The sequence below is a fragment of the Dermacentor andersoni genome, chromosome 1 (assembly GCF_023375885.2).
Source record: "Dermacentor andersoni chromosome 1, qqDerAnde1_hic_scaffold, whole genome shotgun sequence".
In the NCBI taxonomy this organism is placed as follows: Eukaryota; Metazoa; Arthropoda; class Arachnida; order Ixodida; family Ixodidae; genus Dermacentor; species Dermacentor andersoni.
In genome coordinates, this window is record NC_092814.1 from 218,598,694 (window position 1) to 218,615,533 (window position 16,840).

A 16,840-nucleotide genomic window follows, 5' to 3' on the forward strand; every position below is an offset into this window, starting at 1 on the left:
CAGGTTCCCCGAGGGCCCGCCGCGGGTATGGTATAATCGAGTGGTGGTCGCCGCGACCGGCATCGCCGTGGCCGCTGTGTGTACACATACCCTAGATTCCTTCGTCCTCTTGCGACAGCCGACACAACGCGCGGTGCTTCTTTGCATGGTGGTTGTTGATGCTCCCTCAAAGCCGGGCCGTTTGCCCGATGAGTCCCAGCCCTCCCGCTCTGTTTTCCATCCCGCAGGATTGTTTTGCGCTGTGAGCAGGGGTGCTTTCACCCACTTAGGTTGTATAGGTATCGGAACATGATAAAAATCCTTACTGCAAGGTATTCTTCGCGGATTGACTATATATGCTCTGTCGGCACGATTATGCACGATTCAGAGGAGTAGATTTTAATGTATAGAAAGGAGGAGACATGATTGAGAGATACTTTGAATAATCGCAGGCCTGCGTAAAACGGTCCACTTGTCTGACGTGTTCCGCTTTCGTTCAGTGGTTCACCACTGGAGGTCTTTCGCGCGCTCTTGAGGCTTCGAAGAGTAGCGGCGCCTTTCGATTGGTCAGTGCCTTAGCTGCGTGGTCCAGATCACCGGGGCAGGGACGGACTCGTGTCTGCTCGAGTTACGTCCTGCTCAAGTTAATTCTGCGTTACGAACTAAGGGGGGAAACAAATTCGGCAGGGACACTTAAGACTACTTGCGTGTGGGAATGCGAAAGCATTATAGTCATTTAGGTGGAATATTTTTTTCTGCGCGTTCCCTGTCTGCGCAAGCTCTCGCCTGCGCTTTAAGTGTGCCTCGGTAAGGCCAAATGAAAACTCGCCAAGCCTCTCAGCGCGCTCGATCGCTTGCCCGTGACGAGTTCATAATTCGAAGGACCGCTCAGGGGCGTTCAATTGAACATTACTGCTTTTTATTTTATACACTCACGACGTGGCGCCACTCCTCCCATTGGCTGTGCCGCCACGTGCCCAACGTTGAGAAATCGTGCTCGTCTCGCACCGCAGATGCCCGTGCTCGTTTCCCACCCAGAACGAAATTTACTTAATATTCTTTTCAGAGGGACATTAGTTTACTTTGTTTACAGAAACCTCCCTGAGAAATTTGATGTCACTCCGACTGTTTTTTGATGTGCTTTTACTCTTCGCTGTCGGCCATTTTTGGTACCATCATTCGGTCACGGCGCCGACTACAACGCCAGATTTTCGTGTAATGAGTCATATAATTCGTTCGCGTTTAAAAAGTTGCTCGCATTGGGTGTCGTGGCCAGTCACCAGCTTAAAAGGACGAGAACAGCATACACGCAAACTGACACATCTTAATTCATTAATGAGCTCACCTTTTAGCCAGCCGCTTGGCTGATCACATGACCGATCATTCACTATGCCATTCATAGTTTTTAGAGTAATCAATTAATACGCCGATTGATATGTTAGTCGATAGAGAGAAAGAATGGAGTCGATCGGAGGAGAATGCCTCTGTCCTGTTACTCCACGGTGGGGCGGAGGAGAAAGGGTATATAAAGTAGCAGCTGTTGAGGGAACGACGATTAAATAGTGCAGTGAGCTAAGGTGTTGCTATATAATGTAACATAAGGCGGTAGCGCTTTGCTAAAACATATATCGCATCGTCGGCTTACCAGCTATTAAAGCACGCCAAATGCACGCGCAGCGTGCACAAGCTAACTTTGCTCGTCTTATAGTTAGCAGGCGCGAAAGGAATAAGCTGGCGGGTGCCCGAGGTGATAGGAGTAACAGTCGAGTGGTATAGCGCTATATTAAAACGCTTCGCGGTAGCGATAAAAAATATATCACATGTATAACACGTCATCTTCACGAAAACAGACAAGTGTTTGCTAGCATTGAACGGCCTTTGCAAGTTCTGTAGTCCCAGTCATCGAGCTTTCCATCCATGGTGCATGTGGGTCACATGCACCCGAGGGCAGACTCGCTGCGAAAAAGGCATCAGTCCGAAAGAGTACGTTTGTAAAAGCGTGAGAGGAAAAAAAAGAAGAAAAACAAAAGCGCAGGGGATCGGCGGTCGTCAGAACAGCATTTTCGCGGACGCAACGTGCAAGAGTTCGGGGAGGGCAGAGAACCGCGAATGTAGGTTGACTTTCGATGCTCCCGATTTCTCCTTCGGGGAGCGACGCCCGTCGCTAACGTTGCTGGCGCGTCAGGTCGCCTTGGCCGGCGGGGACGAGGTCATGTAAATGAATAAATAAAGAAAAGATCGAACGCCCGTGCTGCCCGCATGCATGCATGCGTATACGTGCATGTGCTTTATTTGCTGTCACCCCCAGCCGTGTTGCTACTTCGTTTTACTGGTCCGTCCACCTTGATAGCCGGCACTGACATAGCCTACCCTCCCATGCTTGTGCATCTAAAAGAAAAGAAATATTTGCCGCGCTGGGGCCACAGGCGCGAGGAAATATTGAGCAACCGCCCTCGCCGTTAGCTATAGTCGCGTGGATCGGCTGCTTGCTCTTCGCCTCCTAACTGGTCGGCGCGCGACTCTCGTGATGGCACGTGTTCGTGGAGCCTCTCACTCGAATGCTTGCCGCGGTTCGCGTTCTCCTAATTCCACCTTGCGTTGTATACGCTGGCGGCCCCTTTATATGTGGGGCGTGTCCGGTGTTTCGCAGCAGCAAGCGTGTACCCATGTGCGAGAGGGACCGCAACGAGAGGCTCTTCGTGTGTCGAGAAGGCGCGCCTGTACAAACACATAGCGGTTCCGCAGCGGATAGTGCAAACAGTTCTGATGCTGATGTGACACCCCGTGCCATAAACGCGCCCAGCACCTGCCGTGACGCTGCGCGGTTCGTCCTCATACGACGCTTTTGGTGCGGGGGACTACCCAAACGCTTCACTTCCGCTCGCGTGAAAGAGCGGGTTGAGGAGTCGAAATGTGTAACAACCATTATGCGTGCGCGGTTCTTGTAGTTTTCGACGCAAAGCTGCACACTGTCGCCCACAACAGGAGCTGTTACCCTCTCTAAACGTCTCACTGAGTTGCGATTTATTGTACCTGTACCCTATGTAGCAGGCGTACTTGCTTCCGCTTGCTGGCCACTTGACGCTCAAGATTCAGCGCACTCCCGGAAAACTTATCCTCTCAATAACTATTGTCGACACAGCAGTGTGAACATTTACATATACGCCGAGCGGATTCCGGTGCTCTGTATATATATAGCTTTGTGTCCACAGTGTTGGTTTTTTCGAACTATCATACTACGGAGTGGATATCTTGCTGATAAGCAAGTGTCAAACATTGATAAGCCATGGCTTATCAATGTACCATATTTCCTATGTACCAAGGAAGATACCATATACCAATGTACCAAGGAGGATAGTCAACTGAGCAAGTTGGTGCCGATTAGATAGTGAAGTCGCGGTTTTGGATCTTTGATACCCACAGGGAGTGCGCGTTTTCGCTGCGTGACTATCGTAGTGCAAGTTATTATTATTCCAATTTGTGCCCTTTGTCTTTCTTCCTCCCTCCCTCCCCTTTTTTACGCTTCCCTCTTTCTTTATGTATTAGTGAGTGGTGCTGTTTGCACGATCTCTATGTAAATCTAGGTTGCTTTAATAAATTTCCGTCACTTGATAGTCGGTGCTTTGTACGGTCGTTCTGTTCTTTTTCTTTCGTCATGTGCAGGTTTTCGCGCTGGTTTTCAAACATGATTCATATTTCGCACGGCTCCCGTCGGAACGGTGCAGATCACCGATGCACATGTCTGTAGCAGTGACCGGTCCATGCAGTTCACTCATGTAACTCTATCCTGCGATGCTTAGTCTGCTTTCGCCGAACGCAAGTAATACGATGACATGACCATGCTAGTTAGTTATGTATGGTTTAATGGCGCAAATGAACTGAGGCTATGATACCACAGACAGAACCATGCAAAGTGTGTACATGACTCCTTTTTACAGCGAAGCTGCATATATGGCTAGCCGATTATATATGGGTTACTATATATATTATATTATTAGTATAATATATTATTATATATATTATATGGCTAGCCGAGCAAGTTTCTCGCCGCTCCGATCGTCCCGGTGCCTTTCTTTTTTTCTCGCCCTGGTCGTCACGCTGACCTCTTTCGCCGCTGACGGCGGCACAAAAATCGGCTAAAATTTATTTCTGACACGAAATAACTCATATAGTGACATCGAAAGTGTGCATGTTATAAAACGTTGCGCGATATAGTAAATCGTTGGCGTGATTTCGACTGGCAAGCGGTCAGCGCAGCCGCTGCTGCAGGCAATCGCCTCTGCGAAGCGGCTCGACCGGCTAACGCGTTTTCTCATCGCTCCCAACGGCGACGGGAAAAGTATTTGTATTGCCGCTTATGAGCGACATAAATGTGCAGACGTTGATTGTGTTGACGAATATAGATGCTTTATTACCAGCATGCGGACGGGTCGCAAGGGCCGTCGGCCTCGGATTCGACGCCCAGTGAGCTAGGCCTATATAAACCGTTTCCCAGCGATCGCCAGCTCGCCTGAATTGATTGTTGGCTATACCGTCGCCGTCGGTAAGCGGCAGAACTGGTCCGAGTTCGTGCGCGCCACTGGACGCTTAGAATTGACCCCGTTGAAGAGTAGCAAGATTTGCTCGTTTCATTTCGAGCATGCCTGGTATAAATAAAACCGGCCGAGCTTGGAGCAGTCCGACTATCTTCCGCCAAGGCTACGTACTGTTAGGAGCGGCCTGCAGAGGTGCCGACATGCAATGTTTTCTCAGCCAGCTGCAGCTGCGAGCGTGGCGAGCTTCCTCGAAGTGACCATGGAAGCATTCACCACCTGCCGCGGTGACTTGTTTCGTAGGGACGACGATGTGCCACGTCAACACCCCTTCGGCGCCGCTATGACTAAACGCGGTGGGCGGACCAAGCATTGTTCGTGGATTCGCCGTGTTCGCTGTTTGAAGCAGGGGAGCCCCTGGAGGATATTTTGCGCGGCCGTTTCACAGGGCTTAGAAGTCATGGACGGACGCGGTGGCCATTGTCTGCGGGGTCAACACTGGGATGAAGAGGCGCCTGCCCGGGCCAAGCCCCGTGTCTCCAGGAACCCACTCACCTCGGCGTGGTCAGTAAAACCTGTGTGGAAGTATGTGTAACCCTCCCCTTAGAAGGCGGGTCGACTACGATGACGTTGGACGCTACGAATTGGCGGTGAACTGCCGTTTTTCCCTCACCTAGGGATCTAGGGAGGACAGAGTGTTTATAAGCAGCTGTTGAGCGGCTGCTGAGTGTGCGTTCTCTCGCAGTCATGCTAGACTGATGAACTGCAACGTCCTTATGTAGATACTGTAAATAAACCCATATTCCTCGTTCTCGATGAGAAGCAGTCCTTCCCTTCAACAACGTCCTCAGCGTGGATAAGTTGGACGACGGCATGGGCCAGCTACCATCTATTTCATGCCAGACTCCAAACATTACAACTAGTTGCCAGCGGTGGGATTGACCTCCCAAACTTTACAGTACCCCCAAGCCTGATGCTGTGCCGACTTTTACCTCGCCTTGTGTTCTGCTCCGGAATATGCTTCATTCCCGAAGCGCCCGCGACGAATGGCTTGTACTAGTTGTACCAGTGCGTACACATATTGATAGCTGTCGCTAGCCGCACTTTCTGACTAGTGTTCCTGTATATGCTCCCGCAGGGAGCAGAGTTGCGCATAGGTCCGCCGCCGTGATCCAGCTCTGCAGCGAAGCCACTCCTCGCGTGCGCAGGAGTCAAATGCCGCGCGGTGTTCCGCCTTTTTCTCTAGTGGTCGCGAGCTACAAGCGCCAGTTGTTCGCAGGCGCTTAGCAAAGGGCACTTCTTAATACAGGCTACGCTCGAACGAGTCATTCGTACAGCCGGAGGGGGTGGGCTTCCAACCAAACGAAACTTTGTATGTACCTATGTAAACACGCATATACAAACACACACACGAACGTACAAATAGGGAGTAGGACCGCCTTCGATTCCCCAATATAAAGTATTCCCGTGGCTCGAACAGCTCCAAAGTTCGCTCGCAAACGCGCAGTACGTTGCCACAAAAAGCGGTGCAATGATTTTCAGCATGCATATGAAGTTGTCTTATCATGGTCAGAAAGCAAGAAATGTTTTAAAGTGTGTTTAGAACTTCACACACGTAAGGTGGACACTTAGCGCATTTTGGCTGCCGAAACCAGCCGATTAATGACCGTCGCCAAGAGAGCTATCGTGCCTGCAGTTATGTCAGTGACCGTTAACAGAGCGCCATTTATCACTAACCTTCGTTCACAACAGCTGCACGTTTTCGATACATGCGGTGCAGATACAGATTTAAGCGCATTTCAAATGTTGACATGCGCACATTTTAAGCAAAGCTTACTTTTATTTACTATTACTATTTAGTAGTACTTACTATTTAGTAGTGCTTACTATTTAGTAGCAGCAAATCTGCAAGTAGAAAAAGATTCAAGATGCAAGAGCTTCTAGCTGCTCCTCTGAACGCACGATCGACGGTCCACTGATTGCAATGGCGATGGTACTGACGGAAACGACGAGTTCGCATGAGTCGGCGATGCGCCCGTAAAGTTGGCTTCGCAGCGGCGCGGATCATTTGACGTCATTTTTCGCGCTCGGCCAATAGCGGTGCGAGCGGCGCCGGAAAAGTTATGCGCAACTCTGCTCCTTCTGACTTGCTGCTTTGTAGTGGATCCTGTCAAATGTGGTTGGCCACGTCCAATTCGGCGGCGACTACAGCAAGCAGGAAATAGTCACCGCTGGACGACGAAAACGAGGACGACGGTGATGGCGAGGACATCGCAAGATACGCGCAGCCGTAGCAGACGAACTAGCAACACGAATCTCGCGCGCCAGCGAGCGCGCTGGCGTGCGCACGTCACAGTTTTGTGCGATTACGCTAGCCACCCTAATTACGTGTCCAGCTGTGTTTACATTCCTTCTTCGGCCCATCTCGTTGCTCTCTCAAACCGAAACTTGGACTGGTCGCTAAAAACAATACTCCAAATAATTACCTGTCGCGTTCTGAAGCCAATGATGTTTCGTGCCGCGATTACTGGGTCATTAGCTACTTATTGCAGCAGAAAAAACAAGATATAAAATTTTTTTGTCAGTACTCCTTTAAGGCCTTCTTGGCTGTATCCTCTCCCCTTGAGCTACGTCACGCAGAAGAGGCCTTCATAGAAGTTCCGTGCAGCGTGCTGCGAGCGGCGCACCTGCGCGGTCTTCCGCGCCTGTGAGGCGCGGAAGACCGAGTAGGCGACGACGGCGATAACAATTCGATTAGTTCCGGGAACTTCGGATAGCTTGCTTGGATAGCTTCGGGGTTAGTAAAGTACTGGCATGCTGCGACATGCTTCCGAGCGCACTTTTTTTCTGGACGTGAACCGTGCATGTAGTCTCTGCGCTTGTGCTGCGATTGCGGTTGTGTCCGGCAAGCCTTCAGTCGCGCGGAATGTGGATTACGTTCATGCCAGCATATGCCTAATGAGTGCTGCGTTCCCAATTGCTGGATCAATTACAAATCGGGGCCGAAAAATCATGCGTTCAAGTTTCCGCAAGATCAATGACAGAATATTTGGTGCCAAGCTAAGGCAAAGAGAAAAGCTGGAAGTCTGCGGAATAAGGCAGCTGTTTCTTTGTAAATAGTTGCACGAATGTTTTGTATCTCCATTGCTAAACTCATTTGAGGTGTTGTAAATATGTGGACTGCGATACTGTATGTCATAATGCCTCGAAAGCGATATTATTCCTTTAGAGCCTAATCTATTCTGGAATAAATACATGCATCCCGAATGTGAAGAAGGGCACACCAGTGAAGTTGTCATGAGATATGTGTTATGGTGCAGTGCTAACATTTTGTTGAAGAACTTTTGTAGTCGCATGAACGGCAAGCTCTTTGACGCCGACGATAAATCAAGGCAAAGAAGCTACTCTGAAGAAGAGGGCAGCACTGTGACTTTTCAATATAAGCCATGCTCCCTGTCATCATTTACCAGAAATTCGTTCTCAATCATAAGGTTGAACCATTTCATTTTTTATGGAATAAAATAATCTTGGAACACCCTCTGTTCATTATGCAAAAAAGAGGTGAGGTGTGCAGACAGGACATAAGAGTAAAGAAGTGGACAACACGAACGCCGCCGTTCGTGTTGTCCACTTCTCTACTTTTGTGTCCTGTCTGCACGCCTCACCTCTTTTTTGCATAATGAATCCTTACCAACTAGCTCAGCTTTCTGTCGTTCTAACCCTCTCTTCTCTGCGGGCCATCTGCTCAGCTATGCCTTAAAAAAGAACAATAACTGCGCTTTGGTTAACGTGGCCCATAAGGGCGCGATCCCTTATATCCCCGAGCACGCCGCCGGCCTCTTCTTCGTGACGTCACTCGCCGAGCACTCATGCCTTCTCTTGTCTATGTGGTGTTGGTCGTGTGCTGTATGTACGAGGGTGAGCCGGCGATAGCGGCTCAAGCTCGCGTACGCAAGGGACGGAAGCAGGGAGGAAGCACGCAGTCTTCCGTCGCACGAGTCTCCGGGGGGAGGGTCCGCTGCGCGCCGTGTTTTCGCAGCTTGGTTCGCGTTGACGCGAGGCGCAGCACGAAGGTAAATTCGCTCGCTGCTGTAGCCGCGCTTTCTCGCTCCAGCGTTTTGACAGCGAGTTTCTGCGGTCATCGAGCGAGATATGTGTTCATGTTTGCGTGTGCACGCGTGACGCCATGCTTGTTAAGTTAGTGTGCTTATGTTTGCAAGTTTATATAGCCGATGAAACTACTATCCTGACTTCGTATAGCTGTCCACTGATTTGCTATCGCAATCGATGCTGCGCCTTTCGTGCGAAACTGCGACTTTTTTTTTTAGTTGCGTCAGTGTCATGACACTTGGTTCTAACCATCGTACTGTACTGCGTACGCCAATGCGTGCGGCGTCATTCGCGCAGATTCTGGTGCCACTGTAGTGTCGTTATCGAAGTTTCTCTTGCGTGGTGCTTTGTTACGAAGTCTGAAGAATGCAAGAATGGGGTTGCCTTGCGTCTAGCACTGCTTTCACACATCAGCGATTTGAAGATCTCGTGGATGTAAGTTGTCACTGTTGGGAACCAAAGTGTCGATGGCGCTGCTTCCAGGAGACTTGTGGATAAGGCGGCTATTTTGTGTACGTGACTGTTGCTCGCAAGCACCAAAAGCAATTTTTTGGACTACGTTACATGCTTAAACGGCAATACGTTTGCGGGCAAGGTAAGGCACCACACCGATATTTGCGCCATCATGCAGAGGCTTCTGATTGACGTTCTTGTAATTAGATTGTGACCTGGTAGCTGGTCGGCAAGCAGAGCAGCGACTCCCATCAATTACAAAAGCGATAAGCAAAAACCGCTTACAGCGCAGCGTATAAAGAGCTTTCATGTTAAGCAGCTTAAACAGCTATAGTAAATTGTTTCGGAATGAAAATATTATACTTTGAACAAGAAAGGCAAAGATTTTGAGATGCTAACAAATATTTCATGAAACAAGGTTGGTCAGAGTTAAAAAATTTCCAAGCAAACAGTTTTCTTCATACGCGTTTGCTGCTGCATTCTTTAGATCTATAATAAAAAAATTGTGAACATATCAAAGTATCTTAACATACAAATGGAAAGTATCGTATCGGATATAATAATTGCGGTAGTACCTTGTATGTGTATCTCACATGCTTGTTGTCCGAGTATCTTGTATCGTATTATGACACAATCGCAGAGTATCCTTGCCCCGCCCTGCCCCCTATTTTTGCTAGAATTTATCTCGGTTAAGTGCCCACTGCTGTCGTTTTTTTTTTCTTCTCTTTTTCTTATGACTATAGTATGTCTTTTATGTTGATACTTTGATATGTATGACCTCGACAATACAATTGCCTTAACTAGCTATAAATTTGTACTGCAGACTTATACACCAATAGTATTATTTGTCGAATTATTAAAATTGTAGTAATTGTATATTTTTATAAGCGCGCTACTGCTGCTATATACTGAGCGGCGTCAGAGAATTCTTTCAAGCACTAATTGCCTTTTTTCACTGCGTCGTCTAGAGATTTTACATAATTTCAGGGAATATATTCAAATAATATTTTAGTCTACCATGGTTCACCATGCGTGATAATTACATGTATGGCTGGCAATTATAAAATTAATTGACAGACGCATTTACTGGCTCTTTCTCTTAATGCAAAGTAACTTTCAATATATATATATCGTCGGAATTGTGGAGGCCACCGGCTTTGCACAGTCGGCCGTTTCCAGAGCTTCATTTGGCACTTACTCCACGTTATATTTTGGGAAGTGGCTTTTCATCGTTTCTTCGGATTTTATGCGATCCGTCTTAACTTCCCCTGGAATGTCAGCCTGTCTGACTCGAGGTCTGTCATTATAAACGTGCGCTGTCCAAATGCTTCCGAGCATGCGGCCGCTACTAGAAGGATTGTGTTGTCATTCTTATGCACTTGTGAGATGGAGTTTGCTAACACGGGAAAGGCTGCGCATACTTTAAAGCGGTGCGCATAAACGGTGCAAGCAATGCAAACAGAGCCTTGTGTATACTGTTCGCGTGCGCTGTTACCATGTGATATGGCTGCGTATATATACGAGCTACAGATCAATAGCGTATACTCCCGGATAACTGTGTGCGTTCGTGCGTCTTGTTATGTGTTCCATTCTTGTTGTGAACGTCTGGTACCTCACAAAACGTGTACGTACCGTGTGCTGTCCCGGAGAAGACTCCCTCGCGCTCGCTCTGCCGGTAGCGTCACCGCTGCTAACCAAACCAACCGCAGGTTGGAGACATCGCTGGTAGATGCATATTATTAAGGGCGCTTCACACAGATTCCAGCATTTGCATTGGATCTGCATAATTTTCGATGAGCGAATTCTCCCAGCGATCGGTTCAGCATCTTTCTGTAGAAGCAGAAGTTCCCCGTGGCACCCACATTCGCTCGCTGGTAGTAGTAGTAAAACTCATATATTACCAGCGAGCGAATGTGAGCCTATCAATGCCACGGGGGATTTGGTACTATTTCTGTTCGAGCGATGGCGATAACGGCGCGGTCGTTGTCGCTATCCATGGCCCCTTTGGGATAAAGGTCCTTCGCGTGTCTGAAATCACGCTCCTGACTGAGCTTGCAAAATTTCTTGGCCACACCGGCGCTTCTGGCAAATACCCACGGGGACGGTAGCGTCTCCTTGGCGCGCGCCCGTGTTTCGGGGGGGTGTCGTCCCGTGTCTCCTAGGGCTGCGCAAGCCTGACGTCTCGGAGCGGGCCGAGGACCTCGCACTCCCACAGGATATGCTTGATGCTGTGCGTGACGGCAGCAGCACTAGTAGTAGTAGCAGTGTATATGGTAATGAAGCATACTATGAATTCGAGGGGGGGGGGGGGGGGAATGACCAAGAATTGGATACTACAAATGTAATAAATTAGAGTATATTCTATTATGCAAATGAAACAGAAGTTGAGATGGTACGTGTTTATGAAAAGAAAGAGAATGTGGGGCGTATTGATTAATGAAAATGACGGAAATGAAAACACAAAAATTAAACATTAAGTCGGACGAAATTTAGTAATGACAAGTCGGACGAATTTAGTAATCTAGTCGGACGAATTCAGTAATAAATAAGTAAATAAATAAATAAATAAATAAATAATATGGTTTGTATATTTATTAAAAGCGAAAACTCTTGCAGCCAAGGTTAAGGTCTGTATTTAGCTTGGGATCTAAATGTCCGGGAAGTCGGCTCTTATTATTTCCCCCTCAACTGAGAGGTCGGTGTTGTTGCCTTCAGCTTATGGCACATACCTACGAAAAATGATTGGCCTGTTGCAGCAGTGCCTCCTTCATCTTCGTCGGCACATCAGCCACGTTGACATCGGAGCGCCTTTTTCTTTTTTCCCCCCCATTTTGTTCAGGGCCGCTCCGGAGCGGGCCTTACGTATATGAATAACTTTTCTGCCTCCTTGGGCAAGGACGGGATGGTCGGGTTGTTTCGTTGCAAGGAATCTTCTCTCGTTGGACCTTTCTTCTTTCCAGTTTCTCCTATACAAGAGGCTCGTTGGGTCGATGTCGATCATAAAAGCTGCGCATGGATGGATGGATGGATGTTATGAGCGTCCCCTTTGGAACGGGGCGGTGGCTTGCGCCACCAAGCTCTCGCTACTATGCTGCCTAATATCCTACCTAGGTTAACCAATGAAAAAAAAAAAAAAAAAAAACACTATGAACTACCACGTCCAAATTTTCTGATACCCTATTGCGAACTGTGCTTTTGTACGTCTCCGTCTTTTGCCGTTTCCCTACTTTTCTTCCACCAATCCTCCAATCGCCTCTTACTGATGTCTATTGCGGACCTGTTTGCTTTACCACTGCTCCCGCTGAACCCAAGGGCTTCAAGGAGGCCAGTGGTGCCTAAATCTACCGCTGGATAGACGTCTTCACATTCTAATAAAATATGCTCCGTCGTTTCCCTAGCTTTACCGCAGCAAGCGCATGCTTCTTCTTCCTTCTTATATCTCGCTTTATAGGTGCGTGTTCTAAGGCATCCCGATCTCGCTTCGAAAAGTAATGAGCTTCCCTTTGAGTTATCATAAATGGTTTCTTTCCTAATTTCGTTTTTTCCCCTTAAGTAGTTACTCATGGCAGGTTTCTTTTCCATTGCCGCCACCCATGAGATTAATTCAGCCTCTCTGACTTTCAGCTTGACCTTCTTTGTTGCTGTGTTGCCCACCCCACAGGCCGCATATGGCACAAACCGAGGAGCAGTGACATACACCCACTGCGGCGGGATATCGGCCGAGAATCGGAGCGCCGTGTGCAAAGTTCTTTCCTCATTCCGGCCGTTTTCTTCCACTTCACACAAGAGACTTTGTGGCTGCTGTCCGTGGTACCTGTACGATTACCATGGAGTCGTGTGCACGATTACAGCTGAATTTACACCGCAGCCAGTCGATGTCTGTTGGTTATTTGAAGCGTGCTTAAATGAGTTTCAAATCAGAAAACGCGCACTGACAGTTTTGGTGTTAGCCGGTCCAAGCGTGTCGAAAATAAGTTTAAAGCCGTTACTCGAGATACGTGCGTACGTCATCGCATTTCCTGTTGGTGGAAAAAGAAAAATCTTGTTTATCAGAGCATCGACCTCGACCTGGCGCGTGTTTGAAGGTGGAATGCGCTTTTATTTTCCTGGCAATACGTCGTAATTAATATAAAACGGCAGCAAAATTTCGCCAACACGATCTACGCGCGTTTGGCACCTTGGTGAATCCAGTTATGCGAAGGAAAGAATTAGGGCTCATTAGGGCAATTAGGACTAACGTGCCTTAGCCGGAGGTGGCAAAACAAGCAAGATGTTTTGCATTGGCAGCCGGTAGCTGCGGACGACTCGAGCCCGTTCGCCGCCGTTTCGCTGACTTGGCGGCTCACAGGATCCCATTTCATGACGTTCCATGTCTCCCACCGATCCAGCGCGGCCTTGTGGAAGGTTTCACGCCTGCTTGGAGGCTGCAGCAGCGTGTTAACGAGCTGGACGTCTAGCTACTGTGGCCAAGAGATACCGTGTACGCCTTCGAGAATACGTGGCTTCGACCAATGATACACGCGCGCATTTCTCAGTAGCCGGAAGACAAGCACAGCTACAAGACATGCAAAGCAGCAGCTGCGAAAATGCATGCAACTCGACTGACCGAAGAGGAATATCTACGGGGCTGCAGAAGTTTCGGTTAACGTCCGTTAGGGCCATCAGACTTGTTGCCAAGACGGTTGAGTTGCTGCAGGAGCAACGGCTATGTCGCGAGCAGTCTGCAGAAGCAAGCGCGTTTTCCGTGGCGCCTGCTGGTGCAGGCGCCGTCGTCATGGCGGCCGGTCAAGCAGGTCCTGAAGCCTCGACCGGATCTGCAACGAGCGACGCCGAACTACAGCGGCGACGTTTCTTCAGACAGCGGCCGCTTATCGTGGGCTGTGGTCAACACAGTGTGTCTGCAGAAGTGTTTGGCAGGCTGCACGTGCTACGCGTCGCTAATGGGTGAGCGTGGCTTTTATGAGCCCTAATTGGCGCAGGAAGTGCTGTTGATGATGCCATGTGGCCATCACCTTCAAGTTCCACTCGCATACTGTCTGGTGCTTCACATGCACGTGGCCTTGAATGCCAAGCATAACACACACAAAAAAAAGAACCACATGTGAACAGCTGCCACTTGCAGGTAGCCTCGATCATATCATATAGAGGACATGCTGTGTTTGTCAACGACACATCTCAGTAGGTTGTTTGATGGTGCCAGAAATAAGCATCTACATGTGCTTGAAAGATGTGTGTCTGGTAGCTGTACTTTGTCATGAACTAGAACTTGAACATTCTTTGCATTTTCTAAACTCAAACATATTTGCAGGAGCAAGGATCAGGTACTGCACTTTTAGTGGTTGATAATCTAGTAATGGGGACTTGGTGTGTAGGACATTAAGATGGAATATTTGTATATGCTTATTCAAACATAACCATTTCTTGAGGTTGTTATTGTTAACCTTCTTCAGGCTTACTGTTCATGTCCTTTGTTGGTTTTGTCTCTCCCATGAAGAGATGTTTTCTAATGCATTATGTATTGCACCTTCTCACTTTTGAGCAGCCTGAACAACTAAAATGTGGCTGCAATCTAATGTGCTTCCGAATTCTTTCCAATTGTAGGGAGCCCATCCTGAGTGTGGATGGGTCGAGCCACCCTGAGGGGCCTATGAGTGAGGCTGAGGTGAAGCCCTGCTCTCCGCAAGGGGGTGACGCCAACCACAACCACCCCACCACTCTCAACTTTGCTGCCGCCACAACCAACGGGAACAGCACTGGCAGCCTTTCACCACAAGCACTCCCTGGCCAGCCCTCAGTGACCAGTGCAACACCAGTAGACGCACCCACCCCAGTTGCATCCACACCTGTTAGCAAGGCTGACATGGAGCTGCTTGCACGTCTTGAAGAGCAGAATAGGTACAGGTGCTATGGCCTAGGTCATGTCCTTGCATTACCTTTGACACATCTGCTTTTATGGTGTGGAGATAAAGGTTCCTCCTGTGTGTCTTCTGCAACACTCATTAAGAACATGGTAAAGAATGGGGCTGTTATAGATGTGCTGTGAACCAGTTCCTGAGTTTCCTAATGCTGTATGCAAAACACTGAATAAGCATAACTTATTATTCACATAAAAAATTTTAGTTCTGTATCAGTGCTGTGGGCACAGGGATTCTTCCTTAGTTGCATTGGTTGTCTATTGTTTTAAATAATTCCCAAAGGTTTAATATGCTCTTGCAAAAAATGCAAAGAGTGTAATACTTGTTTGCATTATTGCTCCTCTGTTTTAACTTATACTTTCTGCAGTGTAATGTGGGCTGCACATGCACACACAAAATGAACATAAAAAAATTTCATTCATTCATTCATTCATTCATCTATTCATTTTTCTTTCAACGTTTCCACCAGGATCCACCCTTCGTCAATGTATACCCTGATGATGGCTGGACCCAAGCCGAAACTACGGAAGAAAAATGTTTTTGCACATGCTTTAGTGCACCCATTCCTTTTGAGTGCCTTTAACCACTGGATCTGCAGATACATTCGCTTGGTTTATATATATATATATATATATATATATATATATATATATATATGTTGCCCCAGCTTACTTTAGCCGGAGTTTAAAAGCATGCGAACGCCACATAGCTGAACAGAAACAAGGTAGTGTTGTTTGCCGTCCCTTGGAGATACTCCAGTTATTTTTTCCTTCCGCCTAGTTAGATAATGAGCCTTAATTAATTAATCAACTTCTCAAATATTATAATTAGATTAAAGGTGCCAATGAGAAAATTGCACAGTGGCATTAAAAACTCCCAATACAGCTTTCTATTGCTCAATACGTGCTACATAAAAGTGTTTTTCCGAGCATGAAAGAAACCCATGAATACACGCAAAGTGCCTTGAGCGGCCAGTCGCGTGGCAATTTTGCATGCATTTGTTACAAATAACTTTCATTTTCTCAGACTACTTTTATAAAAGTATTCTGAGAAAATGGTTTCCTGTGGCGTGACATTACAAAGACACTGTAGTTCGTGTCCCAACAAAAACTTTGCCAACTACTGTCTGTCTGGCCTGAAGTAGCTGGCAGAATAGTAGAGACATCACGGAAGTAGTGAAATATACTCAATAAAGCTCCCTATCAACAATATTCACCGAATAATTGGCCTGTTTTCACTGGTTTCACGGTGGCTGAATGTGTGTCCTTCAAGTGATGCTTCAGGATATATCTATATATCCTGAAGTTACTATCCTATAACAGGACATATAACAGGGTATATATATATATATATATATATATATATATATATATATATATATATATATATATACTGCTACTGTCCTCGTTTCTTGCTTTACTCATGACTTGTGCCGGAGATGTAGAGACTAACCCTGGTCCCAAGATTGATGACGTTCTCTCCCTAGTCAACGAATACCACGCTGAAACTATAGAAATTCTAAAGAAAATTCAAAAAGACATCAGTGGCATTGAAACTAGGGTAACAGCCATTGAGGGCACATTGGGTGCTATAGCTCAAATTGAAACTAACTGCGAAGGCATGGGTGAACCAGTAAAAGGAGTCAAGTATAGCCAGGGCAAATGAAGAACTCCATGATGTTTCAAATGACATGAATAATAGAATGTGAAAAAACAACCTGCTTGCAAAGGCCTTCCTAATTCCTGAAACTGAAAATGAAAACTACAACAAAGCAGAGGACATCGTTAAAGAATTCTTCTCGACTCACCTTAAGCTAACTCTCGGAGGCATAGGACCTACCCACAGGATTGG

At 47.4% G+C, this 16,840-nt stretch overlaps 1 protein-coding gene across 4 annotated transcripts in view; it reads left to right on the plus strand.

Annotated features, from left to right (window-relative positions):
- Positions 1-16,840, plus strand: part of LOC126548236 (ecotropic viral integration site 5 ortholog-like) — a 245,437-nt gene that overhangs the window by 160,448 nt on the left and 68,149 nt on the right. For 2 of the 4 annotated variants that reach the window (XM_050196387.3, XM_050196386.3), the window contains one exon: positions 14,676-14,969. In XM_050196387.3, coding sequence (XP_050052344.1) covers positions 14,722-14,969 — 248 coding nt within the window. In that variant the 5' untranslated portion in view covers positions 14,676-14,721. Of the gene's footprint in view, positions 1-13,197; positions 14,019-14,675; positions 14,970-16,840 lie in introns of those variants that run through there. The other 2 variants (XR_008609148.2, XM_055063227.2) reach the window with 2 other exon arrangements.